This window comes from Geosmithia morbida (genome assembly GCF_012550715.1).
Source record: "Geosmithia morbida isolate 1262 chromosome Unknown scaffold_9, whole genome shotgun sequence".
NCBI lineage: Eukaryota > Fungi > Ascomycota > Sordariomycetes > Hypocreales > Bionectriaceae > Geosmithia > Geosmithia morbida.
In genome coordinates, this window is record NW_023336196.1 from 904,010 (window position 1) to 930,220 (window position 26,211).

At 54.3% G+C, this 26,211-nt stretch overlaps 8 protein-coding genes across 8 annotated transcripts; 4 read left to right on the forward strand and 4 right to left on the reverse strand.

The window, feature by feature from the left end:
* Positions 1–544: 544 nt before the first annotated feature.
* On the forward strand, positions 545–1,750 carry GMORB2_7796 (Ectoine hydroxylase-related dioxygenase, phytanoyl-CoA dioxygenase (PhyH) family; the record flags this gene model as incomplete). The annotated part of the gene is made up of 1 exon (XM_035469761.1): positions 545–1,750. The coding sequence occupies one exon, from the start codon at positions 545–547 to the stop codon at positions 1,748–1,750; it is 1,206 nt and encodes a 401-aa protein (XP_035320855.1).
* Positions 1,751–3,077: 1,327 nt separating this feature from the next.
* On the forward strand, positions 3,078–4,916 carry GMORB2_7797 (acetyl-CoA hydrolase; the record flags this gene model as incomplete). The annotated part of the gene is made up of 3 exons (XM_035469762.1): positions 3,078–3,235; positions 3,417–3,657; positions 3,729–4,916. The coding sequence occupies 3 exons, from the start codon at positions 3,078–3,080 to the stop codon at positions 4,914–4,916; spliced, it is 1,587 nt and encodes a 528-aa protein (XP_035320856.1).
* Positions 4,917–5,773: 857 nt separating this feature from the next.
* Positions 5,774–9,694, forward strand: GMORB2_7798 (acyl-CoA dehydrogenase; the record flags this gene model as incomplete). Its single annotated transcript, XM_035469763.1, has 10 exons — positions 5,774–5,791; positions 5,846–7,049; positions 7,332–7,491; positions 7,608–8,378; positions 8,436–8,502; positions 8,554–8,740; positions 8,798–8,978; positions 9,063–9,206; positions 9,302–9,560; positions 9,662–9,694. 10 exons carry the CDS (start codon positions 5,774–5,776, stop codon positions 9,692–9,694), a joined length of 3,024 nt encoding a protein of 1,007 aa, XP_035320857.1.
* Positions 9,695–9,900: 206 nt separating this feature from the next.
* Positions 9,901–12,177, reverse strand: GMORB2_7799 (Pfam:DUF889; the record flags this gene model as incomplete). The annotated part of the gene is made up of 3 exons (XM_035469764.1): positions 9,901–10,619; positions 10,857–11,647; positions 11,990–12,177. 3 exons carry the CDS (start codon positions 12,175–12,177, stop codon positions 9,901–9,903), a joined length of 1,698 nt encoding a protein of 565 aa, XP_035320858.1.
* A 1,272-nt stretch (positions 12,178–13,449) lies between these two features.
* On the reverse strand, positions 13,450–15,779 carry GMORB2_7800 (non-canonical poly(A) RNA polymerase PAPD5/7; the record flags this gene model as incomplete). Its single annotated transcript, XM_035469765.1, has 3 exons — positions 13,450–13,740; positions 13,841–14,558; positions 14,638–15,779. The coding sequence occupies 3 exons, from the start codon at positions 15,777–15,779 to the stop codon at positions 13,450–13,452; spliced, it is 2,151 nt and encodes a 716-aa protein (XP_035320859.1).
* A 1,409-nt stretch (positions 15,780–17,188) lies between these two features.
* On the forward strand, positions 17,189–18,205 carry GMORB2_7801 (protein YIPF5/7; the record flags this gene model as incomplete). Its single annotated transcript, XM_035469766.1, has 2 exons — positions 17,189–17,518; positions 17,597–18,205. 2 exons carry the CDS (start codon positions 17,189–17,191, stop codon positions 18,203–18,205), a joined length of 939 nt encoding a protein of 312 aa, XP_035320860.1.
* Positions 18,206–18,945: 740 nt separating this feature from the next.
* GMORB2_7802 (regulator of chromosome condensation) lies at positions 18,946–20,790 on the reverse strand (the record flags this gene model as incomplete). The annotated part of the gene is made up of 2 exons (XM_035469767.1): positions 18,946–19,202; positions 19,272–20,790. 2 exons carry the CDS (start codon positions 20,788–20,790, stop codon positions 18,946–18,948), a joined length of 1,776 nt encoding a protein of 591 aa, XP_035320861.1.
* Positions 20,791–21,821: 1,031 nt separating this feature from the next.
* GMORB2_7803 (Copper resistance protein Crd2) lies at positions 21,822–22,279 on the reverse strand (the record flags this gene model as incomplete). The annotated part of the gene is made up of 3 exons (XM_035469768.1): positions 21,822–21,895; positions 21,954–22,151; positions 22,222–22,279. The coding sequence occupies 3 exons, from the start codon at positions 22,277–22,279 to the stop codon at positions 21,822–21,824; spliced, it is 330 nt and encodes a 109-aa protein (XP_035320862.1).
* Positions 22,280–26,211: the final 3,932 nt, after the last annotated feature.

Consider the following 26,211-nt stretch of genomic DNA (forward strand, 5'->3'; position numbering starts at 1 on the left):
CATGGGGTCACGATTCTTCAATTTGGTTTATTTCATTTCTCACTTCCTTTCTAGCAGAGTGACCCTTGTTGGTTTCAGTGGCTGATTCAACAAGAGACCCGGCGACTGTTGCCTATAAAGGGAGACCAGATATCGGTTCAGCATGACTGATGGAAGAGGTGGAGGAAATGAAGCTGTGGTGGGGATGATTGACGAAGTATGAATGAGGCTATCGAACGGGATAATGAGGTTGTCGGAATACGATTGACGGAAGATGGTGGCATTATGCTCGAGATATGATTGATGGAGAAATGGACTTCCTCTCTCGTCTACCCCATCGCTCAACATGCGTGGCTTGTGGACGAACAACAGCGAAAGTGCGGCGCATTTGATGCGGGGGAAGGGGGGATCGACGGATCGAAAACTGGAGGCTGCTGCACCGTAATACCATTCTCACGAGCGCTCTGTTCACGATAGGGAGGCAGGCAGCTCGTACGTCGTAGCCTGCAGATTCTCCTCGTCGACTCTATACGTCACGACGGAAAGCTTGAAGACGCCAGAGACCATGCCATCCCGCCGGCTTTTTTCGGCCTCGTCGCCGCCATCAGTAGACAGCTTCGCGTCTCTCTGCTCCCGCCAGCCCAGGGCGGGAGAGTACCCCCTGGCGGCATCGATCGAGGACAAGGTGCCCGTATACTCCCTGCCGCCCTACGGCTCCCTATCCGACCCGGACCGGGAAGCCCTCCAGGACGAGTGGTACGGCGTCATGAAGGACGGGCCGGGCGTGCTGGTCCTGCGGAACATGTACCGCGACGCCGACCTGATTGACCGGGTAAGCGGGGTTTACAGGAGCATCGTGGACGGCGAGAGACGCAGCAACGCCTCGGCAGGCGACCACTTTGCCGCCAAGGGCACGAACGACCGGGTGTGGAACTCGCTGAGCAAGCACGCGGCCGCGGACCCGCCTTCGTTCGTGGACTACTACGCCAACCCGTACCTGGGGCTGGTGTGCGAGGCCTGGCTGGGGCCGGGGTACCGGGTGACGGCGCAGATGAACAGCGTCAAGCCGGGGGGCGCGCCGCAGGAATGCCACCGCGACTACCACATCGGCTTCCAGACGGCGCAGGCGGCGGCCAGGTACCCGCGCGCGGCCCACCTGGCCAGCCAGTTCCTCACGCTGCAGGGGGCCGTGGCCCACGTGGACGTACCGGTGGTGTCGGGGCCGACGCGGCTGCTGCCCTACTCGCAGACCTTGGACGAGGGCTACATGGCCTACAGGCTACCGGCCTTCCGCGACTACTTCGCCGACAACTACGTCTCGCTGCCGCTGTCAAAGGGTGACGGGCTGTTCTTCAACCCGGCCCTCTTCCACGCCGCGGGGTCGAACCGGTCGGCCGACATCGACCGCATGGTCAACCTGCTGCAGATCAGCAGCGGGTTCGGGAGGCCCATGGAGACGGTGGAGACGGTGCCCATCGTGCGGGCCTGCTGGGAAGGAATCCTGGCCATGTACCGTAGGCAGCAGGAGCGGGGGAGCGGTGACGGTGGTGGTGACGAGGAGAACAAGGATGGCAACACGGCAGAGGCCCTCGTCAGAGCCGTGGCGGATGGATACCCCTTCCCGACAAACCTGGACAGAAACGCACCTGGGCCCGATGAGATGACGCCACCGTCGGAGCAGAAGATCCTGCGCGCATGTCTGGAGGAGGGATGCGACACGGCGGAGACGGTGAGGAGACTTGTGGAGCTGGGGGACAAGTCCAGGGCGTGAGACTATCTCTCTCCCTCTCTCCCTCCCCACAGGGTCACGATACGGGGCTGGAATGGCATCATTTTCGAGTATTACCTGTGACCAGACAGGATAAGGATACACTATGGATACGAAGGGAAGAGGGACTGCGGAGCAAGACCTGGGGACCCCATAGGTTAGGTGTGGGCTTGTGGTATGTGTCATGCGATGACCTACGAGGTGGGAATAGTCAGGTACTCTCTATACGAGTACTCCGTACTCCGCAGAGTGGTGGGCATTCGAAGTTGGTAATGCCAGGATGATGAGTGGACTGAGCAACATGTCGGATCAATAAAAGGGGGAGTCTCCGTGGAATCCGGATCGATGCCTATCAATTGAACAGTACCGAACGTGGCCGCGGGTCAAAGGTAGGTTCGGCCGGGCGAACGGAGTGGGTGCAAGTTGTAACCGATCTGTTGCCGGAGCCTTTCTCTTGGCGCGGTTAATAAGAGCTGCATGTATTGGTGAGATTCGAGAGACAGAGATAGGTACGTACCCTTTGATTCCGCTAATGTATGGCTTGATGATCCGGGACCAGAGCCGGTAACGTTTCTGGTCGTACGACAGATTATGGCAATACAGATTACGTGTAGTAATAATCTATACAATGCAGAGGGCGGATGGTAATCTGTACTCGTAGTATTAGTAGTAGTGATGGTAGTGGAGAATTGGGTCAAGATCCATCTCGAAATGTCCGCATAGCACAACTCAGAACACACAAGGATGATGAGCACAAAGATGATAGTAAAAAAAAAAAATTTTTAAATAAAATAAAATAAAAGTATAGTCAAGTACCCCTACATACCACCAATTCTCATACCCATGACAGAGTCGGCGTTCCATGAATTCCCACAATTTCTTCGGACCCAAAGGATCCACTATTTTGACCGGAGCTTCTTTAAAACTGGGGGTTTTCTGGTTGAATTGAGGCTCTTTTTCTTCACAGTCCCTCTGGTATCTTTTACGTCTCTAGGTACGGGTACATGCTGTACAGGTATCATGTATCGATGTAGGCCGTACTGATACTTGTATGCGCAGCTCTTTGTTTCCGCTGCCTCAACAAGGTCCGGCCTTGGGTCCCTTCGCCATCTAATATTAGTACCCTCTCATCCCTCCTTCCCCCCCTACTTCCTTCTTTTTCATTTCTCATTCATAAATTTTATTTGTATCTTTTTACTTTCACTATTCCATCCTTTCCTTCTCTCATCTCCCCATCACCGGACCGGGCTCAACCTCCCATTGCCGGTCTCTGCCTCGAGCGCATGCGCATTCCGTTACCGACACGGAAAGAAGAAAACACAGGCCAACCATGTCGTCTGCTCTCGCGACAGCCTCTGAGGCTCTCAAGGCTCGCATCCGTCACCCCGCTACCCTCAAGAAGCTGGCCAAGCCCGAAGAGCTCCTCCATCACTTTCCCAATGGATCCTACATTGGATGGTCTGGATTCACTGGTGTCGGATACCCCAAGTGAGTTCTTTTTCTCTTCTTTCATCCCTTCCTTCTTTCTCCGTTCGCGTCGAAGAACGGAGAGGGTGGATGTCAGGCCACTATTCCTCTCCGATCTAGGAGCACCAAGGACCCCTGCTCTTCCCCCCCCCTCCAATCCCGACGTGCATGCGGCTGACAGGACAATCTCCCCTCCCAACAGGACCATGCCCACGCACATGGCCGATCACGTCGAGAAGAACAACCTCCAGGGCCAGCTCAAGTACTCTCTCTTCGTCGGCGCCTCTTCCGGTGCCGAGACGGAGAACCGATGGGCCGAGCTTGACATGATCAACAGGCGAGCGCCCCACCAGGTCGGGAAGAACATCTCCAAGGGAATCAACGCTGGACGTATCAACTTCTTTGACAAGCACCTGTCCATGTTCCCCAGCGACCTTGTCTACGTGAGTTCCCGTCTCTGCTCGCATCGACACTCTGTAGAGATCCGAATCCCGCTGACCACGACAACAAGCAGGGCTTCTACACCAAGGACCGTCCCAACAACAACCTCGACGTCGTCGTCGTCGAGGCCACCGACATCAAGGAGGATGGCAGCATCGTCCCCGGAGCTTCGGTCGGTGCCACCCCCGAGCTGATCCAGATGGCCGACAAGGTCATTGTCGAGGTCAACACCGCCCTCCCTTCCTTCGAGGGTCTCCACGACATCACCTTCACCGACCTCCCTCCCTACCGGAAGCCCTACATGATCACCAAGCCCGAGGACCGCATCGGCACCACCTCCATCCCCATCGACCCCTCCAAGATCGTCGGCGTCGTCCAGTCCGACTACCAGGACGCCACCCAGCCCAACACCGAGGCCGACGAGACGTCGTACCGCATCGCCAACCACCTCATCGAGTATTTCGAGCACGAGGTCCGCCACGGTCGCATGCCCGAGAACCTCCTGCCTCTGCAGTCTGGCATCGGCAACGTGGCCAACGCCATCATCGGCGGCCTCGACAAGTCCAACTTCAAGAACCTCAAGGTGTGGACCGAGGTCATCCAGGACACCTTCCTCGACCTCTTCGACTCGGGCCGCCTCGACTTCGCCACCGCCACCTCCATCCGCTTCTCCCCCGACGGTTTCAAGCGTTTCTACGACAACTGGGACGCTTACCACGGAAAGCTCCTGCTCCGCAGCCAGGCCGTCTCCAACTCGCCCGAGATCATCCGCCGCCTGGGCTGCATCGGCATGAACACGCCCGTCGAGGTCGACATCTACGCCCACGCCAACTCGACATGCGTCATGGGTTCCCGCATGCTCAACGGTCTCGGCGGATCCGCCGACTTCCTCCGCTCCTCCAAGTACTCCATCATGCACACGCCCTCCACCCGCCCCTCCAAGACGGACCCCCACGGCGTCTCCTGCATCGTCCCCATGTGCACCCACGTCGACCAGACCGAGCACGACCTCGACGTCGTCGTGACCGAGCAGGGCCTCGCCGACGTCCGCGGCCTCAGCCCGCGCGAGCGCGCCCGCGTCATCATCAGCAAGTGCGCCCACCCCGTCTACCAGCCCATCCTGTCGAGCTACTTCGAGAAGGCCGAGTTTGAGTGCCTCCGCAAGGGCATGGGCCACGAGCCCCACCTCCTGTTCAACAGCTTCGACCTCCACAAGGCCCTCCAGGAGCACGGCAGCATGCAAAAGGTCGGCCCGTGGTAAATTGGGTGTGACGAGGACTGAGGATCCATGTTCGATTGGCGTTGTCTCTTCGTTTCCCTTTCTTTCTGTTCTTTGCTTTTTTCTTTTATATATATACAACGACTCTTTTTCTTGTTTGGGGAGTCACATCTGTTCATTAGAATACTTGTAAAGAGAAATGTTCTGTTTTTTCTTGGCTTTTTTTTTCCTACTTCTCCATCATGTTTTCCTCCTTGGATACTGGCATAGCATGGTGATTTTCTCGGCAGCATCAGCAGCATGATCGTGGCAAGCATAGAAGAATGTTTTGGGGACCCTGGTAGAGATGTTGCATAGACACCAACAAAAGCCGGTCAATCAGGCTCTTTCATGATTTTCGAGCGATACGACCCTTTGCCGTGTCGAGTGGTGGCAAGTTGATAAATCGCATGCATATGAGGTTGGAACAACGTCATGGATCATGCAGTCCGTGGCGAGATACAAGATGATGAAGAGTACTCGTACAGACAGCGACCTCGGGTGTGTGTGCCGGTGCTGGACAAGGTACATACGATTAGTTTGATCCCTATACAGCTTTGGGGTATCCCACATTTGGCTAGAAGATGGACAGTCTCCCATGACGACATTGTCATCCGCTTGATTCTTACCAATGGCTCACAATTTCCCGCCGCGCTGGATTCGGCTACTTCGTGAATCCCCACATCCATCCCGGCTTCTTCAAAGCTTTCCCCACATTCTTCAACTCCCCAACTTGGGATTCGCTTTCCGCATGTGTAAGTCCAATGACCAAACTCTGGTTTGTTTCTTCCTTCATCACCTCCAAACCATGACAGTTGAGTGGCAGTGTTCCTAAAAAAAAAATTCGGAACCGAGTGACCATGTCACCCAAGCTTCTGGTAAGCTCCCTGGGGCGCGTGTCTCGTCCGGTGACGTGCTGTCTTGGTCGACAGCACTTCTTCTCGACGTCACCCCGTCTACGACTCATGGAGACGACGGGCTTTAGTGAGAACCAACTTGTGGTACGCGACGCCATCTCCCAGATCTGCAAAGACTTCCCGGCCACATACTGGCAGGAGCGGGACCGGACGGAGACGGACCCGAAGGAGTTCCACGCGACGCTGGCGTCGGCAGGATGGCTGGGCATCGCGCTGCCCGAGGCGCTCGGCGGCGCAGGACTGGGCATATCCGAGGCCACCATGATGATGCAGACCATTGCCGAGAGCGGGGCGGGCATGGCGGGCGCCCAGGCCATCCACGCGAACGTGTACGCCACGCAGCCGCTGGTCAGGTTCGGCACGGACGAGCAGGTGCGCGAGACGGTGCCGAACATCATATCCGGGCGGTGGCGCGTCTGCTTCGGCGTCACGGAGCCTAACGCCGGGCTTGACACGCTCAGTCTAGCCACGACGGCCACCAGCGTCGACGGCGGGGAAGCGTACTCCATCCGTGGTCAGAAGGTGTGGATCACCTGCGCTCAGGTGGCGTCCCGGATGATGCTGCTGGCGCGCACCACGCCGCGCGACGAGGTGGCCAAGCCCAGCGACGGGCTGTCGCTCTTCTGCATCGACATGGACCGCGGTCGGCCCGGCCTCGACATGCGCAGGATCCGCAAGATGGGAGGTCGCGCCGTCGACGCCAACGAGGTCTTCTTCGAGGACTATCGCGTGCCTGCGGCGAGCCTCGTCGGCCAGGAGGGCAAGGGCTTCAAGCAGATCCTGCACGGCATGAACGCGGAGCGGTGCCTGCTGGCGGGGGAGGCGCTGGGTCTGGGCTACGCGGCGCTCGGACGGGCGTCGGGCTACGCTCGCGACAGGGTCGTCTTCTCCCGTCCCATAGGTCAGAACCAGGGCGTCGCCCACCCCCTCGCCGACGCTTACATGAGGCTCGAGGCCGCCAAGCTGGCGACCTACCACGCTGCGAGGCTGTATGACGACAGCAGGACCGACGAGTCCGTCCGCCAGGACGCTGTGGGCGTCGCGGCCAACAGCGCAAAGTATCTGGCTGCCGAGGCCGCCTTTACCGCCTGCGAGAGGGCCGTCCTGGCCCACGGCGGCATGGGGTACGCCGCCGAGTACGATGTCGAGAGGTGGTTCAGGGAATGTCTTGTTCCCAGGATTGCGCCCGTCAGCAGGGAGATGATTCTCAACTATATAAGTGAGAGGGTGTTGAAGCTGCCTCGTAGTTATTAAACGCCGCTCTACCAAAGTAACACATGCAATATACAATACGTGACCGGATAACATCATGCATACCTGACTGAAGGACGCATGCATCCCGATCGGTGCTATTCACTTACAAGCGCACGTATTACAATGGGACTCTACAACTACCACCACAGAACTTCCCCATAGAAAAGAAAACGCTTCCCCCCCCCCTCTTTTCCCCAAACGATCCAAAAACTTGATCCTCTCATCTTCATAATATTCACCACACCAGCAATTGGACCCGTGTTTGAAACCCGAGACCGAAAGAATGGCGCCTCCGCCATCAGATTCACCCGTCCCAGCCTCGGTAAAGAAGACCCGAGCGAAGCACGCTTGTCGGATATGCAACAGCCGTCGAGTCAAGTGCAACGTCGTGGAGTCACAGCCATGCGGTAACTGTATGGCCGCCAATGCTCCCTGTGAGATTGTACCGTCCCGACGGGGGAGGTGAGTCTGCGGTCGCTTTGACGATAAGGCATCAAGCTGTTGCTAATGAACATTGCGGTAGGTACCCTCGTCGATCTAAACGTGGCGAGAGGGGACTCCATCCCAGCCAGCAACAGTATGATGATAAGAGCCCCGATGTCAAGACATCGCCCGGTCCCGTCGCGACGACGGCGCCGTCCAACTTAGACTCCAAGTCACCGGGGACACTATTCTTCGGCGAATCCAGCTTTCTCACCATCGTCCCTGGTGAGCGGCATGATAGCGACGGCAGCAGTAAAGCCGTAGACGCTGCGGAACGGCCTTGGAGCACAATGTCTACCGTGTCCCACCTACGGCTCGTGTTCCCCGTGCCCGACAGTCTAGGATCCCAAGATGACGGATCTGGGGTCAGTCCAGCGACGATGCGCTACCTCCGCGACGAGGGCGCCCTCACCCTGCCCGACACGCGGGCGTGCATCCCCGCCCTGCAGGCCTACTTCGCCTGGTTCCACCCGTGCTTCCCCGTGGTGGACAGGGCGGACTTCAGCCGCCGACTGTCCAGGGGAAACGTGTCCCGGCTCCTGCTGCAGGCCATGCTGTTCATGGGGGCGACGTACTGCGACGCCGACACGATCAGTGCGATGGGGTTCGCGGATCGGTCAGAGGCCAAGGCGCTGCTGTACACACGCGCAAGAGTGCTCTTCCACGCAGACTTGGAGAAGGACAGGATCACGCTAGTGCAGTCTCTTTTTCTCATGAGTTTCTGGCGTGGAGGCCCGTCGGATGTCAGGGACGTGAGATACTGGCTCGGTCTCGTCATCACTCTGGCAGAGTCGTACGGTCTGCATAGATCGTGAGTGATCAAGGAGACACGGCAAGGGAAACAGGGCTTTTGCTGACGGTTCGGCAGTCAGAAGTTCATGGCTAGGAATCCTCGTCTGTCACGCATCAAGAGGAGGATATGGTGGTCTATATATGTAAGTCTCCGTACGACGGTGTTGACTAGACAGTCCCCTAACAGGGGACAGGTCCGTGAACGACAGGCAGCCGCGTCTCTCGGGTTGCCAAGCCGTATACGCGACGAAGACTGCGACGTCGAACCTCTTAGCCGTGAGGATCTCGTGTCCGACGATGACGACCTTTCTTCGCCGTTCGGCTCATGTCAGCCTCAGCACACGACATACGTCATCAAGATGGTAGAGGTTGCCAGGTTACGTATGTTGTCTGTTGCCAAGTACCAGGTGAAGATGTGTACGTGCTGACGAGATACAGTCGGTCGAGTAATCGACGTCCAATTCGTCCCGGGCCAGCGACCAGCCACGTTAGACGAAGTCCACCGCCTCGATTCGTCCCTGGAAGAATGGAAGGCCAGTCTGCCGCACGATATGCAATACCCTAACGATGATGGCGGCGAAGCATCCATATGGACCTGTCTGTTACATTCGGCCTACAAGTAAGTAGTGATTATGTGACGACGGCGGCGGCGACCCACGAGAAGTTTGCAGTCTGTAGTCTTGCTAACGCTATATACGGATAGCTACTTTCGCATCCTCATCCACCGAGCGAACTTTGTCCGCGACGATAAGGACAGCCGTATCGTCACGAGTGCGGCGTGCAAAATACTCCGTATAGCAGAGGATATGTCGTCCAAGGGAATTCTACGCTACGGCCAAATGCATCTGTACGTCGCCTCTCACACTCTCCGTATCGATGAAATCTGCTAAACACGAAGATGTATTGAAACAAATCTGTTTTTTTTTTTTTTTACAAAAATAGCATCACCTCCCTCTTTGCAGCCCTGTGCATCCACACCATCACCATCCGTCGAAGCACCGACATGTCGCGGCGCATGGCCGAGCACCGCGCCCAGCTATGTCTCCTCTGTCTCGAGGAGATTCGAAAGTACTGGCGCATCAACAACAACGTTCTCGACCTGTTCCTACGTTACCTGGACAGTTCTATCGCCAGGAATCTTCATAACGGGACTGACAATGTTCCCACCACGAAACCTCCTACTTCTACTTCTACTGCCAATGTACCACAGCAGCAGCAGAAGCAGCAGAAGCGACAACCGTCTGCCACCATGTCGTCGGCAACGTCGCCTGTTCCCGATATCACGACCTGCTTGTTATCTAGTCACCCTCAGGAATCGCACATGGATATGTCTGATGATCAGTATCTCAGTCTGGTGAATGGGAGCTGTGAAGGGGATGACGCCTTGGGGGATCTGACCATGTTTCTCGGCGGTGACGACATTACGCAGCAGCAGTAGCAGCAGCAGCAGCATCAATACGATGGGGCAGTTGACTTCAGATGAGATGGGTTATGAGTGATGATATGAAACGTAATTGATTGGGTACATTGGTCAACGTCTATTATACACAGTTGTTTGATATATCCCCAAATTTCATCTTGAAAAAGTGCTGTACATCTATATTCCCTCCCTGGCCAACTGACAGACCGGCTGGGTTGCCATCCACCCTCAGGCCCTCGAGGCTCGTAGCTCTCGACAGCGCAACGTACACTTGCCCTTCCTCAAACGCCCTCGACAGGTCGACAATGACACGATCCAGTGTCATGCCCTGACTCTTGTGGATGCTCATGGCCCACGCGGGAGCTAGGGGGACCTGTGTCCTGTGCAGCAGGCAGTATGGTGCGCTGTCGCCAATGGCGTTGACGATGCACTCTGCGAAAATGGTGCGTTTGACGCCATTGTGGAACAGGACGCGGGGCCAGAATGGCAGGAGTTTCTCGGGGACGCCGTTGACGTCGCGATGAGGCGGGAATCGGTTGTTGCGGTGGTGTGTACCGTGGTCTTGTGCTTTGGCAAAGGCTTCGATTTGCCGTTCCTTGAGTTCGGCGTAGTCGTCTTCGAGTATGTTTCCGCCAAGTCTGCTATACGCCACATCCAACATGGGCTGCTCGCCTTCTTTGACTTGTGCTCTAATGTCTTCCGTTCCTAGAGCAGTATGCGTAGCCGCCCCGACGAAATTCTTCTTCCGACCCAAGTCCCCATTTCTCAACTTAGGGAGGCTTTCCAGGGTGCGGTACTCCCACCCGCAAATGATGCCCTGGCTTCCGTTGCACAGGCCTCCTTGTAGATCCAAGTTAGTCTGGAGCACGACGAGCATTCCAGCTCTGAGGTGGACTTGGCGTTCTAGACGATGGTCTGCCAATGCCACCAAGGTTCCATCAAGCAGTCTATCTCCGTAACTACCTAGAGTAGGGTGTTCCTCCCTTTCCCATTCGAATCCGTCAAGTGCCCTGTACGTATATATAGGTGTCTTCATGCGATTGAAGCAATGTTGATTAACCTTTTGAGATTCGATACGCGTGGGGTACAGTCGTGTGGCCTTGTCGACGTTGCACGGGTGATCCAAGAGCAACTCTGCCTGGTCAGATGTCAAAGGCAGTCCCAGCCTGCAACTTTGCAGAATGTCAATAAAGACGCGATCCGACTGCCGATGGACCTGTCTAAGTTGGACGTGCACCATTTGGCACGCCTCCCAGGCAGCACTCCTGAATGCCCACTTGTCGTGCTCACTAAAGGGGCCGTGTTCACCCGAGGGGCAGAAGAACTCGGTCTCGCGCTCGTCAGAAGTCGTCTTTCGGCCGCACTCGACACAGTGGGCGAAGGGCTTGACCGGAGGGAGCTGGCAAAAGTCGCCTGTGACGATGAGTTGGACGCCCCCAAAAGGCTTTGCTTCGTCCCCGGTGTGCCGCCCCCGTGCAGCCGCCATGCACCTGCTCATGCGCTCAAAGTGATTGTTCTCAATCATGCTAACCTCATCAATGACTAGCACCTTGGTTTTGTTCAACCGTCTGTATACAGACTTTCTGTTGGCGGATGCGATAAGTGAAGGCATCTTCAGCTTGTCGTGGTTCGGCGTCCAGCCCATATACGACCAGGTCGATCTGCCGCCGATCTGCAGCGCCGATCGTCCTGTCGGTGCGACAATATCGACTTGAAGGCCTTTTCGGTGCAGTTCCCTTACGGCCGCCTTGAGCACTGTCGACTTTCCAGTACCTGCTGATCCCGTGAAGAAGACGTTTTTGCCACTGAGGATCAGGTTGACCAACTGCTGCTGCTCCTCACTGAGCTTGGGCTCATTCGACGGTAGCCTATGTGGTTGTGGCGGCTGCTGATGCTGCTGTTGCTGCTGACATGACAGTTGCCGCAGCGGTTGTTTCCGGTTCCAATAAACATCGATCTTGGGTCGACAAGGCGTATCAGAAAACGACGGTGACAGCTCCGAGAAATCATCAGCATCGTTAGCCGGTTGCTGTTTCGCCTGCTGTTGCGTTGGTGGTCGCGGCAATGGATGCTTCTGTTCCCAATCAGTCTCCATATTCACCCGGTAGGGCATGGCAGAAGACGCCGGCGACAGCTCCAAGAAATCCTCAACATAATCAGGCGGCTGCTGTTTCGGTTGCTGCTGCGATGATTGTGATGGTGTTCGCGACTGCTTTTGATCCCATTCGATCTCCGTCTTAGGCCGACAAGGCGTAGCAGGAAACGACGACGACGGCCTGAAGACATCCTCGGCCTCCTCGGGCGACAAGAAGAAGTCATTACCGAATCCGTCATCGTCATATGAGAGAGAAAAGCCGCCATTCTGTGGCGCGGAGCTAGGAGCGTCGGCCATGCTCATCGTTGTCATGCCGCCTGTGCACCTTGTGTTCCTTGTGCTGGTGGTGCTGCTGGTAATCGCGCAGCTGTGCGCAGCCACATCTTGGGGCCTGCGGGCTAACCCACGGTGCGACTGGCCGTTCGGTTGAGAAGACTGCGATCAAGACACTTCCGTATGATGATATGATGCAAAGCACATCTAGGCTGAGACCGGGGCCGGAAGGGGACTGGCGGTGGTCGATAGTGAGAGAGGGAAGATTTGGGATGAAGCTCAGGTGGAGTGGGGCGAGTTTAGGGGAAGGAACCCTCTGGGCTGTCCCCCCTTCTCAGGCATCGTACACGCAACATAAGGAGGTATTAGAGATAGTGTCCAACAGTCATGATTGTTGAGTGAATCCCGGTCTCATCATGAGTTGTTGATACGATACACTATGAGAAGGATTATGGTGTGTCAAAACCCACTGCACTATCACGCCGTGGACCCATCGCGGGGCCGGTGCGGGCCCGATGCGTTTTCGAATGAGGGTCTTCATCTAGAAATCATGAGCGATCTACGGAGTACATTGTATACACTTTCTACGGTAAGAATCAAGGGGGTATAGTGGTAACAACACGTTACGAGATGCTTTGCTTCGCGTCCCTCCTTATTTCTTTTGTTTTTCGGCTATTCGGTTGGCTGTACCTAAGGAGGCAGCAGCAACACCAGACAGAGAAGGGGACAGCCACCATAATCCTCTCCTCAGCCCTGCATAGAGCAGATACTGAAGTGAGAAAAAGAAGTGGGAGATCGCCGATAGAAATTAACTTTGTAAACACCTTCAATCGTCCCACAAAAGTGTTGAAGTCAGATGCGTCAGATCAGTGTTCGGACGAAGTTCTTAAGATAAAAGGAGGAGGGAAAGAAAGCTGCCATGTTGGAAAATTGAATGTCAATTCAATCCGCAGTAGAGATCCGGAGCAAGATAGATACTCTACTCTGCCAAGATCTACGGCAAACAAAGTATGACCATGATGTAGAGTGAGATCACACAATAATGAATACTCCCTCTCTAAGGCAAGAAACACATTCCGTTTCTCCAGTTATACCTCCCTCAAACTTCTCATCCTTCCCTCTCCGTATTCACTTCGATCCTTTCTCTATAATATATAGTATTGTACACGCAGTGCATCACGATGTGGAGATTACAATAAACGGCCAAAGTTCTTTTGACTTCACTGCCCGGTTTCCTTTTTTTTTCGACTGTCGGGAGGAAGATTCATTCGTTCGCTGTCACCTAAAGAATCAAGGCTCTTCTCAGTCGGAACAGGGTCCGAAGTTCTTCTCGTGAATGTAGCGGAGATAGTCTCGCTGGAGGCGGAAAGACGAATAGTCTCCCTCAAGGATGACATCTAGGATACGCTCACCCTTGGCGTTAGATGCGCCGACTTCACTGAGTCTCTTGCGAAGGGCGTTGTATGCCTCTTCAAACCGGGCGAGGATGGAGGGAGTGTTTGAGGATCCACCCGAGATGTCGTTAGATGGGTTGTTCGGGTCGATGATGGAGAGGCGCTCCATGTTACGGTAGGTGAAGCCACGGACGTCCATCTGGTTATACGGGTTAGTCAATGTGACTCCCACCAACCTGGTTCGTACCCGTTCACCAGTTGACTGAGGTGACAATGTGGTGGCAAAAGGGTGAACTCACCTTGCGGACGTAGCCAATCGTGCCCGACAAGGAAATAGCATTGACTTCATGGTCAAACCGACGGCCGTACAGGTCAAAGAACTCGAGAAGCATTTCACCGAGGTGGTGCTCAGGGATCATGCTCTTGGACTGGACTTGCGGCATGAGCTGGAGCATGCTCACGACGAGACAGATGACGGAGAAGCCGCCGATTCCGCCGCTGACCGGCTCATTGAGCCCACGCATAAGAAGGAAGTGCTTGATGACTGTGACGAGGACAGGCATGGCGGGATATTGCTCCTTCCATTTGAGGAATGTATCGACGGCGTCAACACCGCCCATGTTCTCAAACGAGACGTCCACCTTCAAACCTGTCATCTTATCCACAAATTTTACGAGAGGAATACGTGCATGAGCAATGACCTGGATAGAATCCGGCTCTGCGACTCGCTGGGCAATGAGCATTGACCGGAACTTGTAGAGGTAGTTCTTGGCTGTCATGTAGATGGGGGTGCTCCCGCGCATGAAGGCAGCCGAGCAGACGACCAGATCCATGTCGGCGGTTGGAAGGTACAGGCCAGACATGAATGAGCCAAAGGCAAGTACCTGCGCGCTGGCGAATTTTTGGTTGTCCCTCTTCATAGCCCGAGAGAGGTTCTCGATGAGATTATCGCGGATCCTCTGTTCGAATTGGCGCGGGCGGACATACTCGTAGAAGTCGACAACTTCCTTGTGCAGTCTACAGAGAAAGACAAGGTGATTAGTTTCGACGAAGGACGGGGCATGTCGAATGCGGCAAGAACAAGATAAACACCTACCGTAGAGCAGCGTTCTTTGTGTCGGAATGATCTTGAGTAGCCCATGGGCTAGACTCTTCACCTGGCTTGGGCTCCCAGGAGTGGGTGACCGCCCCCTTAGAGGGCTTCATGCTTCCCTTCTTCAACTGACCGTACTCGGGGGGTTTGATCTGATCGTTTGCTGTTCGTTTGCGGGAACCTAACGGGCCGTCTGAAGATCTCACGGGAGCAGTTGGGGGAGGCGGTGGTGGAGGTGCTGAGGGGAGAGGGGGGGGAGGTTCGGTGGGGGGAGGTGGGGGCTTTTTTTGGTTGTCGTGATGATTTTTGCCTTCTTCGTCCTCGTGATCGTCCTCGTCTTCGCTGCTGTCGAATGCGATGAAATCGGCAGTTTCTTGCGGGCCGTCGGCCTTGTTGTTTGCCTCGTCGTTCCTAGCTTTTCGTATCAGGGCCACGACACCCCTCTTCTTCTGCTGAGTCTCGTCGGGAGGAGGCAGGGCGGTATAGGGATCCGGGTTGGACCACTTGGGAGCGGCGGAGGCAGGGTCGTCAGCCGCGGTAGTGACTGTCGATGACTTCTTGACGCGTTTCCGAGAGGGTTCACCGGTCTCGGATGACGATGAGCGTGACGAGATTTCCATCTCTTTCTCACTATCATCCGACAATTCGTTGGGGTCGCGAAACTTGGCGGCGCCGTTGCTGTCGTGCAGCCGCTCCTCGGGCAAGTCATTCATGGAGTTCGACAGCAGTGCGCGCTCGGACGTGTGAGGGGGCGGCTGCCAGCGCCGGCCGCCACGTCCCCCTCGGCCACCACGGCCCCCTCCGTCGCGCCTGCTTTTTCCCCTTCGATAGCTGTCTCCTCCCCCCGGGTACTGCGACGCCGGCGGGAATCCAGGTGCGCCGTTGCCAGCGCGAAACGTAAAGTCGCCCGTCGGTGGCCTATATGAGTCTCCCCCACCACCACCGCCTCCTCCCCCTCCTCCTCCTGCTCCTCCGGGATATGAGGGATCATGATCGCGAGACGGTCTATATGACTCTTCACGGCCGTCTGCAGGTCTTCGTCCTCCACTTCCCCTGTCTCCGAAAGAGCGGCCGTTGGGTCGCGATGGGCTCCGGGGGCGGCGTGGAGGGCGCCCGTCGTCGCGACGCGGGCGATTGCGCACCATCAAGATTGGATTAGATTAGAGGTGTTTCCCTCTCTGTAGTCGACCAGAGGTGACACAAGGGTGGTAGCAGTGCGGCAAGACGTGGGGGGAGTGTGAGACGATGTCGCTAGAGCATGCGCCCAGGACAATAATTGTCGTAAAAAGTTCTTGATGCTGTAGTTGCGCCTGCCCTATGAGCTGTCGGTGCGGAATTAGAATTAGTGGCGCTAAAAGTGGATTGCTACCGGCTGAGTCATCAATGCCATCTACAGACTGCCACAGGACTCGAGTACGGCAGGGTGAATTATTGATTCACTGCGGCTATTTCGGGGTGAGATGTTGGCCTACTGATCGCTACTTAGCGATAACTCAGGTAGATATCCTGCTAATCCGAGATTTGGAACATAGCTCACGCTGAGTGTTATCTCTGGTGGGTATCGCAAGCTGATGGCAAACTTGAGGGTCCCTGGTAAGAGATTCTCACGCATCAACATGAGCTCAAAGCAAACAAGAATATTTTGCAGCTGTGCCGTTACGACGTTGCTTGAACCATCTCCTATCCTAACATCATCCTAGGGACTAACCAGTATCACCGGGTCCTCATCGGAATCTAGTGAAGCATTAGAATTCGCCACCCAATCTCTTCGGTCGTTTTGCGGATTTCCCAATATAGGGTAAACCAATGTATCATTGTTGTAGGATTCCCGGATCTAGAACGCCTTGAGGGCGTTTGGCGGGAGTCAGGTTTGATGGGTGTTGGGTGATGAGCTTGGTTTCAATGGGGTTACGTATGCCATTTTTTTTCTTTTTTCTTTTTAGATAGCGACCATCTTTTTTTTCCGAAGTAATATAGTATACCACTACATACATGTAGGAAGTATTAGTAGTAATAATCCTAGGATAATATCTTCACTTCTCTCCGGATAAGCCATGAGATTCAAGCTCTCTTGATGGCAGTCTTTCGGTGTTTCTCGTCAAGGAGAAGGTAGTCATGAAAGATAATAGCTATATGGTCATTCGGTTCATCCTTTGTTAGATAGAATAGTTCATTGTTTTAAGAATAGATTAGATGCATCTCTGGTATGAGTATTATAAGCTGTCTGTGAATCAGTACATGTGCATGTATTATTACATATAATAAGTGAAGCAGTCTTTATGCCTTATATATCAGGCCACAACACGTATCACCACCCTGGAAGGCAAAGCTGCGTAATACTTGGCGCCGGTGATTGCTTGATATCCGCAGCACAGTAAAGCTGGACCCCCGAAACCAGCTGGCCACATTTGAACTTCCAACTAAACAACCAACTGTCCCACTCCTCTGCGCGCGCACTCGGGCGGCAAACTTTCTCCTCTCTCCTCTCTCCTCGCCCATGATCCTCATTCAGAACAGGTCGGACAAGGCGAAATAAGAAACACAAAGAAAAAAAATGTCAAACTACTACGCCCCCCAACAGCCGTACGCCCCGGCCGGCGGCGCGCAAAACCTCCAGTTCTACCCAACCACCTACGACACGAGCGCAACGTCGCAACCCCAACAGCACGCGTCATTTGGCTTCGGCGGCTCACCCAACCCCGCCCAGGCAGGCTTCACGAATGCTGGTTTTGGACCGGCCCCGGGGGCGGGGGTGTCGGGCCGCATGGGCGAGCAGGGTGGCCTGCGAACAGGCTGGCTCGCCGCATTCTCCACGGAGGGGTACGACGGGGAGCCGCCGCTCCTCGAGGAGTTGGGCGTCAACTTTGCACACATCCAAGCCAAGGTACACACATGCACACACATGTGCACACCCTCTGTCCATCTGATCTCCAATCATGAGAATTAACTTTTGATATCACAGACCCTCGCTGTGCTCAACCCCTTCCGCCCGATTGACCGTCACATCATGGACGACTCCGACATGGCGGGCCCGTGCCTCTTCTTCCTCCTGTTCGGCTTCTTCCTCCTCTTCTCGGGTCAGGTGCACTTTGGCTACATCTACGGTCTCGCCCTGCTGGGGTCCATCTCGCTCCACACCATCCTGTCGCTCATGTCGCCCACCGAGGCCGAGCAGCAACAGCAGCAGCAGCAGGCCGCTACCTCGGCCTACCAGTCGTACCCAGATGCCACAGCGGCTGGCGCTGCCGTCTCGGGTGGGCACTTCTCCGCCACCCTGACCTTCCCTCGCTCCGCCTCTGTCCTGGGATACTGCCTGCTTCCCCTGGTGGCCACTAGCCTCGTCGGCGTCGTCGTCCCCATGAACACCTTTTTCGGCCACATGCTCACCCTTGCCGCCATAATCTGGTGCACCTACAGCGCAAGCGGCATGTTCTGCGCCGTCGGCCGCATGAGCGCCATGCGCGCCCTCGTCGCCTACCCCCTCGGCCTGTTCTACGTGGGCTTTGGCCTCATGAGCATCTTTAGCAGCAGGGGGGCCCTGGCCGTTGTCGCTACCTCCTCGTCGTCCTGAGCCTCGGAAGCCCCTGCGTCGAACAGAAGAAGGGTTTGCATCCCATATACACGACCTTCACATGGCCGTATATGGTAGCCGGCAGCCTCATATATGTAAAGCAACTTGGGACCTGGCGTTTTTGTTTTCTTTTCTGGCGAAATTCACCAGTAATAGTAGGAGGGCAGTTATTGCGCCTGGGATATGATTGAGCAGTTTGCATGGCGACAAGGTTATCGGGTTGGAGGGAAAAAGGAATTTCACGCATGGTACATATACTATTCGCCATGCCTTGGTTGCACACGATAGCAAAAGGGCGGCTACAAAAGACAAGACGAATAAATGAAAAAAAAAATAGTAAAATATTAACATGTCCCAATCTCTCTGACTAACCTTGTGTTAACTCGGCAGTTTCTTTTATAAGAAATAACGCTTGCCCTTGGCGGTCTAATGTAAAAAGAGCCATTCCCGTCCGTTCCACTCCTATATTCACTCCTATACCAATATTATTTTTGTCTTCGCTTCTTTCCACACCTTTTGATGAAAACCAACCGCCAAATTTTTTTTCATGAACAAGCAATACAGGAATCTGAAAAAAAGGCGAAGACAAGCGTCTGCAAAAAGATATAAAAAAGAAAAGTTTAAACGTTGGATATACCTCATGTCCGTGCACTGTACAGCATGTCTGCTCAAATCGTAAAAGATAACATGCCAGCTGAGGCGAGAGTACGACGTAGGAGAAGAAGTACTACTGCTGTTCCTCAAGTTTCGTTGGTGCCGTTCGTTTCGTCTTCGTGGATACCCATGACGACGGAGAACTGGCCGCCAGCACCGGCGAGGACGATCTTCTTGCCCCGGATGGCCGTATTGTCGACGATGGTGGGCTTCTCAATGTCGTCCATGACGCCCTGACCGGTCTGGTAGTTGCTGGAGAAGCCCCAAGAGTAAACCTTGCCGTCTCCGGTGACGGCGAAGCTGTTGTCGGTCCCGGCAGCCACTCTGGTGACGTTGGAGACGTCTGTATTCTGAGGTTAGCATTCTGTCTTTTACGCAGAGAGGATGATGGGAAAGGCAAAGGAAAACACACCAGGAACGACGGTAGGAACAACGAGGATTCGGGGATCATTGCGGTCGTCAAAGATGGCATTGTCCTTAGTGAGCATGGCCTTGTCGATACCGACCTGGTAGCCGTCGACACGACCCCAGGTAAGCAGCTCGCCCTTGTCGTTGCAGGCGAGGGAGTGGTGGCCGCCGCCGTCAATGTCCTGGATGGCGTGGCCGTCGAGGGCGGTGATCTTTGCGGGGCGGAGGATGACGGCATCATCCTCGCCAGCATTTGAGCCAATGCCGACCTCACCGAAGTTGTTGAGGCCCCAACCCCATACGGTGCCGGACTTGTCGACGGCGAAACTGTGGTAGGAGCCGCAGGCGACCTTGGCGATCTTTCCGCGGGGCAGGCCGACGCCCTGGGGCGTGAGCGAGGACAGCTTGTTCCGCTCGATTATGCGGCGGGCGAGCTGGTTCTGCTGGCCGCAGCCCCAGGCGCTGACGTTTCCCTTGGCGTCGAGGGCGAGGATGTGGTTGGCGCCGGCGGTCAGCGACGTGATGCCCTTGAGCGTGGGTAGGATCAGCGGCGTGTACTGCACGCGGATCTTGTCGGTGAAGCCGAGGATGCCGTCGCTGGACCGGAAGGTGCCCCAGCCGTAGACGCGACCATCCTCGGTCAGGGCAAAGCTGGCGCTGTCCGAGGCCACGACCTGGACGAAGCGCGTGTTTGCGGCAAAATGCACGTCGGACACGGCCGTCGGCGTGCTCTCGCGCGGGTTGATACCCGTGTCGTCGTCGTCGTCTTCCGAGTCGGAGCCGTCGGGCTTGTCCATGTCACGCAAGCCGCCATCCCAGGATGTGTCGCGGCCCAGAGCGCCCTGGTCGTTGACGCCCCAGGTCAGGATCTGGTTGTCGCTCGTCAGGGCCACGACGTGCATGCCGCCGCACGACAACTGCACCACGTTCTTGAGGTTGTCATTGAGGCGCGGCCGCTTGACGTCGATCGGTTTCTTGCCGTTGACGCGCTTGCTGCCCAGACCGAGCTCGCCGGACGTACCCTCGCCAAAGACGTAAATGTCTAGCACCTGCGTGGGCGCGTCGTTGATCTTGCGGCCGATGGCCACTTGCGGTCGAGGGTCACGGGGTGCCGGGGTAGCAGACTTGGTCCTCTTAACCGGGGCGGGAGCAGGAGCAGGCGTTGCAGACTTGGCCCTCTTGCTGGCAGCAGCAGTGGCAGGCTGCTTCTTCTTCTTGTTCTTCGCCTCGGGCTCAGCATCCTCTTTGTTCTTCTCGTCGTCATGGTCGTCGTCCTTGACCGCCGGTGTGGCAGACTTGGCCGACCTCTTGGCCTTCTTCACCTCGGGGACATCTTTGTTCGCGAGATCATCATCGTCATCGTCTGAGGCCTTGCGTTTCTTTGACGCGCCGTTAGTCGCCGTCTTCTTGGCTGGCGCGGCAGCAGCCTTGGTTTTCTTGGTGGCAGTCGAAGCACCAGGTTTCTTGGTGGTGGCGGCAGTAGCCTTAGGCTTGGGAGCCGTAGCTTTTGCGCGAGGAGCCATTATTTTCTCTTGATTGATTGGTTGTCGTGTATCTTTTTGTGATGAGTGAAGAAAAGAGGAGAGTGAGGGTGGTGGTGGTGTGATGATACCGAAAAAGCTCAGATAGCTACTAGCTATGCAGAGCTAGAAGAATAGAGCTTGTTGCTTGGGAGATGAGGTGAGATTTTTTTCTTTTTCTGCGACCAAGCACCGGGGAGGGGGTATGTTTGTAAAAATGAGGCGGAGGAATGAAGAAGGAAGAGCAAGACAACGATTAGATGTTTATACAATCACCCACATCGGAAAAAAGTGAAGAAAAAAAGAGGACAAAGAGAAAGAGATTGACGGTAGAAAATGGTGCACTGGGGGTCAAGGGTGTTACGCTGTATTGGGAGCACAGGGACAATGACGCGACGCTAGCATTCTTTAGGAGGGTGTTTTTTTTCCCTCTTATCCCTATTGTTATTATTATTGCATGTAAGGCCATGAGAGTGATAAAAAGCGAATAAAAAGTCACTGATACCTAATGAATGGGTGGATGGCAGCTATCAATTCAATGTATCAGATACCAAATAAATCACACGAACCTCACCTTCACTCTACCGCTACCACGGTAGCATTCCACTCCAATGGATGACTAAAAATTCTTCTAACCAATTTCTTTAGGCATCCACCAACTGACAGGAATTTGTCCGGCAGAAAATAAAGGAGAGAGAGAGAGAGAGAGAGATAGAAACAAGAAGGCGGTGAGTATTTCCATGTGGCGTCTCTATACGCCATAGTGGCCGAACCCATTTATCTTGTCTTCGATCATCACATCACGCGCTCGGCCTTTTTGTTATGTTTTACATAATTGAATGGGAAGAAGTCTTCGTCTCAGTTCGAAACGCCAATTTTAATGACTAAACCTATTATTATAAGTTTTTGTGCCCGTTTCTCAATGGATATTACCATTGTTATCGCCATGAAATCTCAAAAGATGCAGTCCTCCATAACGCCATTCACCAAATCCTTATTGCCAGGCCGACGAGAAAGGAAGGGAAGAAACCAACTTATTTAGTGGTGAAGTCTATCTCGTTGGCAGGGTTGAAACCGCCGTCGCTGGCCTTCTCGCACGTGCAAGCTTCTGTTGCATGTTAGTCAAGGTACGCTGGGGGAACAGTAAGTTGGGGGCCATATCGTACCGGCAGGCCTTGAGCCGCACTGGCAGGTGGTTCCCGAAGGGGTGACGTTCTCGGTAGACGACCTGTCGCAAGTGCACTCGCCGACAGGACGGGCGCGGCACGAGCACCTGGGTCCGCTGACCTGGTTCTCCGTCGCCGACTTGTCGCAGCTGCAGTGGAGGGCAGACTGCTTTCCGCAGGAGCAGGTGGCCTTCTGAGCTGTAGGGCACAACCTGTTAGTCTACATATTTATCAATTGGGTCATGTCAATCCTTGGGCGGGAGCTTACCACAGGCGCACTCGGAGTTGCTCTGTCCGCAGCACGTGGAAGACTTGAAGATGGCCATTATGGTGGGAGTTGAATGGTTGATAGACGTGTGTGTGTGAAAAGGCTGGCGATGGGATTGAGAGAGATGAAGAGTAGGATGAGAGACCTGTAAGATATTGAGGATGATTTGAATAAGCAAAAGTCAAGGCCATTCAGGTTGACAGTGGTCTCTTTATACGTTGTATGTACTTGGACCGCCGTTCACTCGGACGCCCCCGGCTGCCACTCCGGATGCGGCAACGGGATCGGCGTGATTGGCCAATTCTACGTGACTCAGCTACATCAGCCAATAGCAAGCGTTCCATTTCAAAGTTCTTCGTCAGCTTAGCCACCGTCGTACCATCCGCCCTTGGCCATTACATATTCATTCCCCATTAGAGCTACCATCTCCAACGCTAACACGTAGTTCACTGTGTCATCGACGTTCTGCTTGGTTGGAAGTTAGAGCCTTTGATCCATCATGGCGCTCTAAGGCGCACACTTGCTTTCCGTTTCTTCGTTTTGCTTCGAGACCCGCGGGCAGAGAGTTGACACCAGCCAAACCCACCATATTTAGAGATGGCAGACAGTTTCATCGAGAACGTCGAGGACCTATTCTTCTGTTAGCCATTCAGTGACTCTCCGCCCGAGAGGAACGACAACAATTGCCACAATGGCGTCTAGTTTGCTGTGAAGAAGGCAAAGCCGACACCGCAATCTGAAAAGCATGGCCTTCGGGCCTAGGCAACCACCGGGATACTGGTTGCTCTCCAGCAGATCCAGGTTGTCAGCAGTGCCGTGCTTCGCCAACAACCCAACATCGTCGACATATTTGTATGGGACTTGGATCATGATGGGCTCCCTATGCTCTTCTCAATTTATGCCGAGCTCGGCACCATGCAGGACTTCTTGCGCGATCAGACGGAGAATTCGCTGAGCATAGTCCAGCGCCGCAACTTCGCTCTCAACGTTGCCTGCGAACGTCATGCTCCCCATGCGACGAACGCCGCCCGTGGTGATATCAAACTGGCCGACGCTCTTGTATATCCCGACCCGCACAACCCAAAATGTTTCATTTCCAAAGTATCAGTTTTTAGCCATTTTGTATATGGCTTGTCTTTTGCGCCGAGTCAAGTTATATTTGGGGAGTGCTCATAGAAATGCCCTTGAAGTTCAAAGCCTATATGCCCTAATTCCGTCCGATCGCCATCCGCGTTGCGAGCCTTTTCCCTTTAGACTCCTCGTCCAGGAAATGCTCAAGAATGGGTTTTCCTACTTTGAAGCAGACACTCCACCTTGGTCGCCGGACAGACATCTGAATAATCATATGCTGACATTCTGCACGAATTTCGACCAGATGAAATCCTAGAACTGGCGATAAAGTATCTTACTTCTGGTCTCAGGCATCATACGATTTTTACATTTTCAACCGTGTCTTCCAAATGACTCTGAAGAGCAACCCAAACCTGCACAAAGATATGGGTCAGATGGCGGGTAACCCTCAACTGACTGCGATACATGAGTCTACTCGGAGATGAACTTTGCTCTCAATATAGAATCGTAAATCCAAAAGTACCCAGTGTCAATACCATCAGTTCCGGCGGGATGTCCTTCAACGCTATCCACGGTTTGAATGTTTGGGTAAGATATTTATCTCCCGCCCCCTTGGTTATTCATCGCACGCACACGCGCACAACTCTCCTGACTGGGGGTGTGTAGGACTTCAATCCATGGGACAACGAGCCATAGCCTTATAATGTGGAGTTCGTTCAGCCAACGCACCGTGGAAATGATGTTTCTGCATGACAAGACGGGCAAGGAAGTCATGGACACAACCAAGCTACTCCTGCTTCCAGGGCGCGAGATTGCTGGCAAATTCCGTCAAGTCATTCAGCATGGGAAAGATCGTGCCGGCATGGTTCCGAAAAAGATTGTAATACATCTCAAAACGATGCATTGCACACAGGATGCGACAGAGTTCCTGGCATGTTGCGGCAGGCGGTGTGGCTAGGCCAAGAACAAATCCGACAACAACCGCAGCAGCAGCAAAGGCCGTGTCGACGAACTGGCAGGCCAGGCTTTCGACGCACAAATGAATGTGTGTCAAGCGGAGCGCCTCCAGCATGGAGCCTGGGCTTTCTAGGCGCTGAGACGAGGATGCGAATCCCACTCTGGCCTCAGGCAACACACTGACACCAATCTTCCCGAATAAAACCTCGGCCGTGATGGATTTCTCATCCCGTACAAACGGACGAAAGAACTGGGGTGATGAGGTGATTGCGGTATGTAGAGAGGCAATATCCGGTATATCCGAGAGTGTCATGCATACAAGCTCAACCGGTAGCTCTCGTATGAAACAGCCATTACAGTTCATAGGCGATGACAATCGGATGATGACAATCGGGCGATGCTACGGCTGTGGATATGTAATTATGTGGGCATATAAACAGGGAGCGAATGTCACAGTCAGGAGATCTGGATCTGTGTAGGGGAGAAGGAAGAGGGGAAGTCGCTCCTGCCCCCAGCCATATTAGATGCGATAGTAGATGCACGTAAAAATCTGCTATTTCTACTCGTCCCCGAGGCCTGTGGTGTGCGGGAATCGAGAAGTCCCTCCCACATGGTAGTCTCGTCGACGTAGCCGCAAAGGAAGTCCACAAAAGCGCTGCTGTGGTGGTAGTCACTAAAGTATGCATAGTCAGCATCCTTAGCATCCTATTAGAGACCCTGGCGGTATTATATAAATTGATATCAGAAATATGATTGGCTTACAGTGTTAGATGTGGCACCCCACTTGTATGACTAAGCAACCCCCGACTGCTGCCACTCATAACTGTAAATAGCCTTATAGATTGACTTCCTTTCCTTTTCAATAACAAGCAGCTAGACCCAGGACATATATGTAGAGACCACCGCATTTGCTTCTATGGGTCATCGTGTGTTCTGCCCACTGGAAGCACGAAATTGTGGTACCCACAATTATACTTCAGGCATAGCCCGTAGCCCGTCTAGAGTCTGGTGTACGTGTCGCAGACGCACGAAATCCAAGGTATAGGGTATCCTGCAGCTTAACAAAACGGACACCAAAACACTCGACCACAACAGCCGAATCTAGTTGCCGATATTCATTACCGTGCCCACCAAACACGGCTATTGATTCGACCGAAAAGTACGAAATCAAAGGCCAATAGTTATAATAGCACAAATACGGAGTAGGACAAAAGTGATTTACTACATGGGGCATGTGGCTCCCCACATTCCCCGGATTTTGGGAGATCTCCTAGATCTCGGGTTTGTTTCCCGTGAAGCTTGTTTATCCACTAGGCCACCATTACGACGTACCTAGTGCAAGCACATGGTATGACGATCGAGAGTGGGAGCGGGAGAGTGGCAGACGGGAAAGAGCGCTCTAGAGTATGGGTTGCTCCTCCCCCCTCCCCTCTCCCCTGTCCTCTCTCGTCCCGAATCCTCCTTCTCTCACTTGTTCCTTCCTTTCCTCTCTTTCGCCCTGACTAACGTCGCTGATTAATGCAGCACCTTGTCGAGAGAAGATCGTCTCTCCTCATTACGCCGCAACCAGTATTAATGCTAGTAGTGGTATCCCGATTTTCCCCTTTTCTTTCCCTCCCCCGCCCCTCCCGGGGTATCTTCTCTTATCTTCAGGGCGAGACTTATTCTCTTTGTTCCCCTCCCCTGTATTTGACTCCTTCATCTCGCCCCTGCACCATGCGGCTTTTTCTTTTCGGACTCTCAGTACAAGTGCCTCTTTTCTCCCTCTTCCCAGCCAAGCTACTGCACTGCAGTCTCCACCCGACAAGTCCGACGAGCGACGAGCCGGAGACCCGATAAAATTCAACCTGTCTATTGCTAGCCTGAGTTGCTAGTTTGCAAAATGCTAATAATCCGGCTTTACCCTGTCAAGTTTGTTGCATACCAGACACCCAGTCATTCCTTGAATCTCCCTCTCTTCTC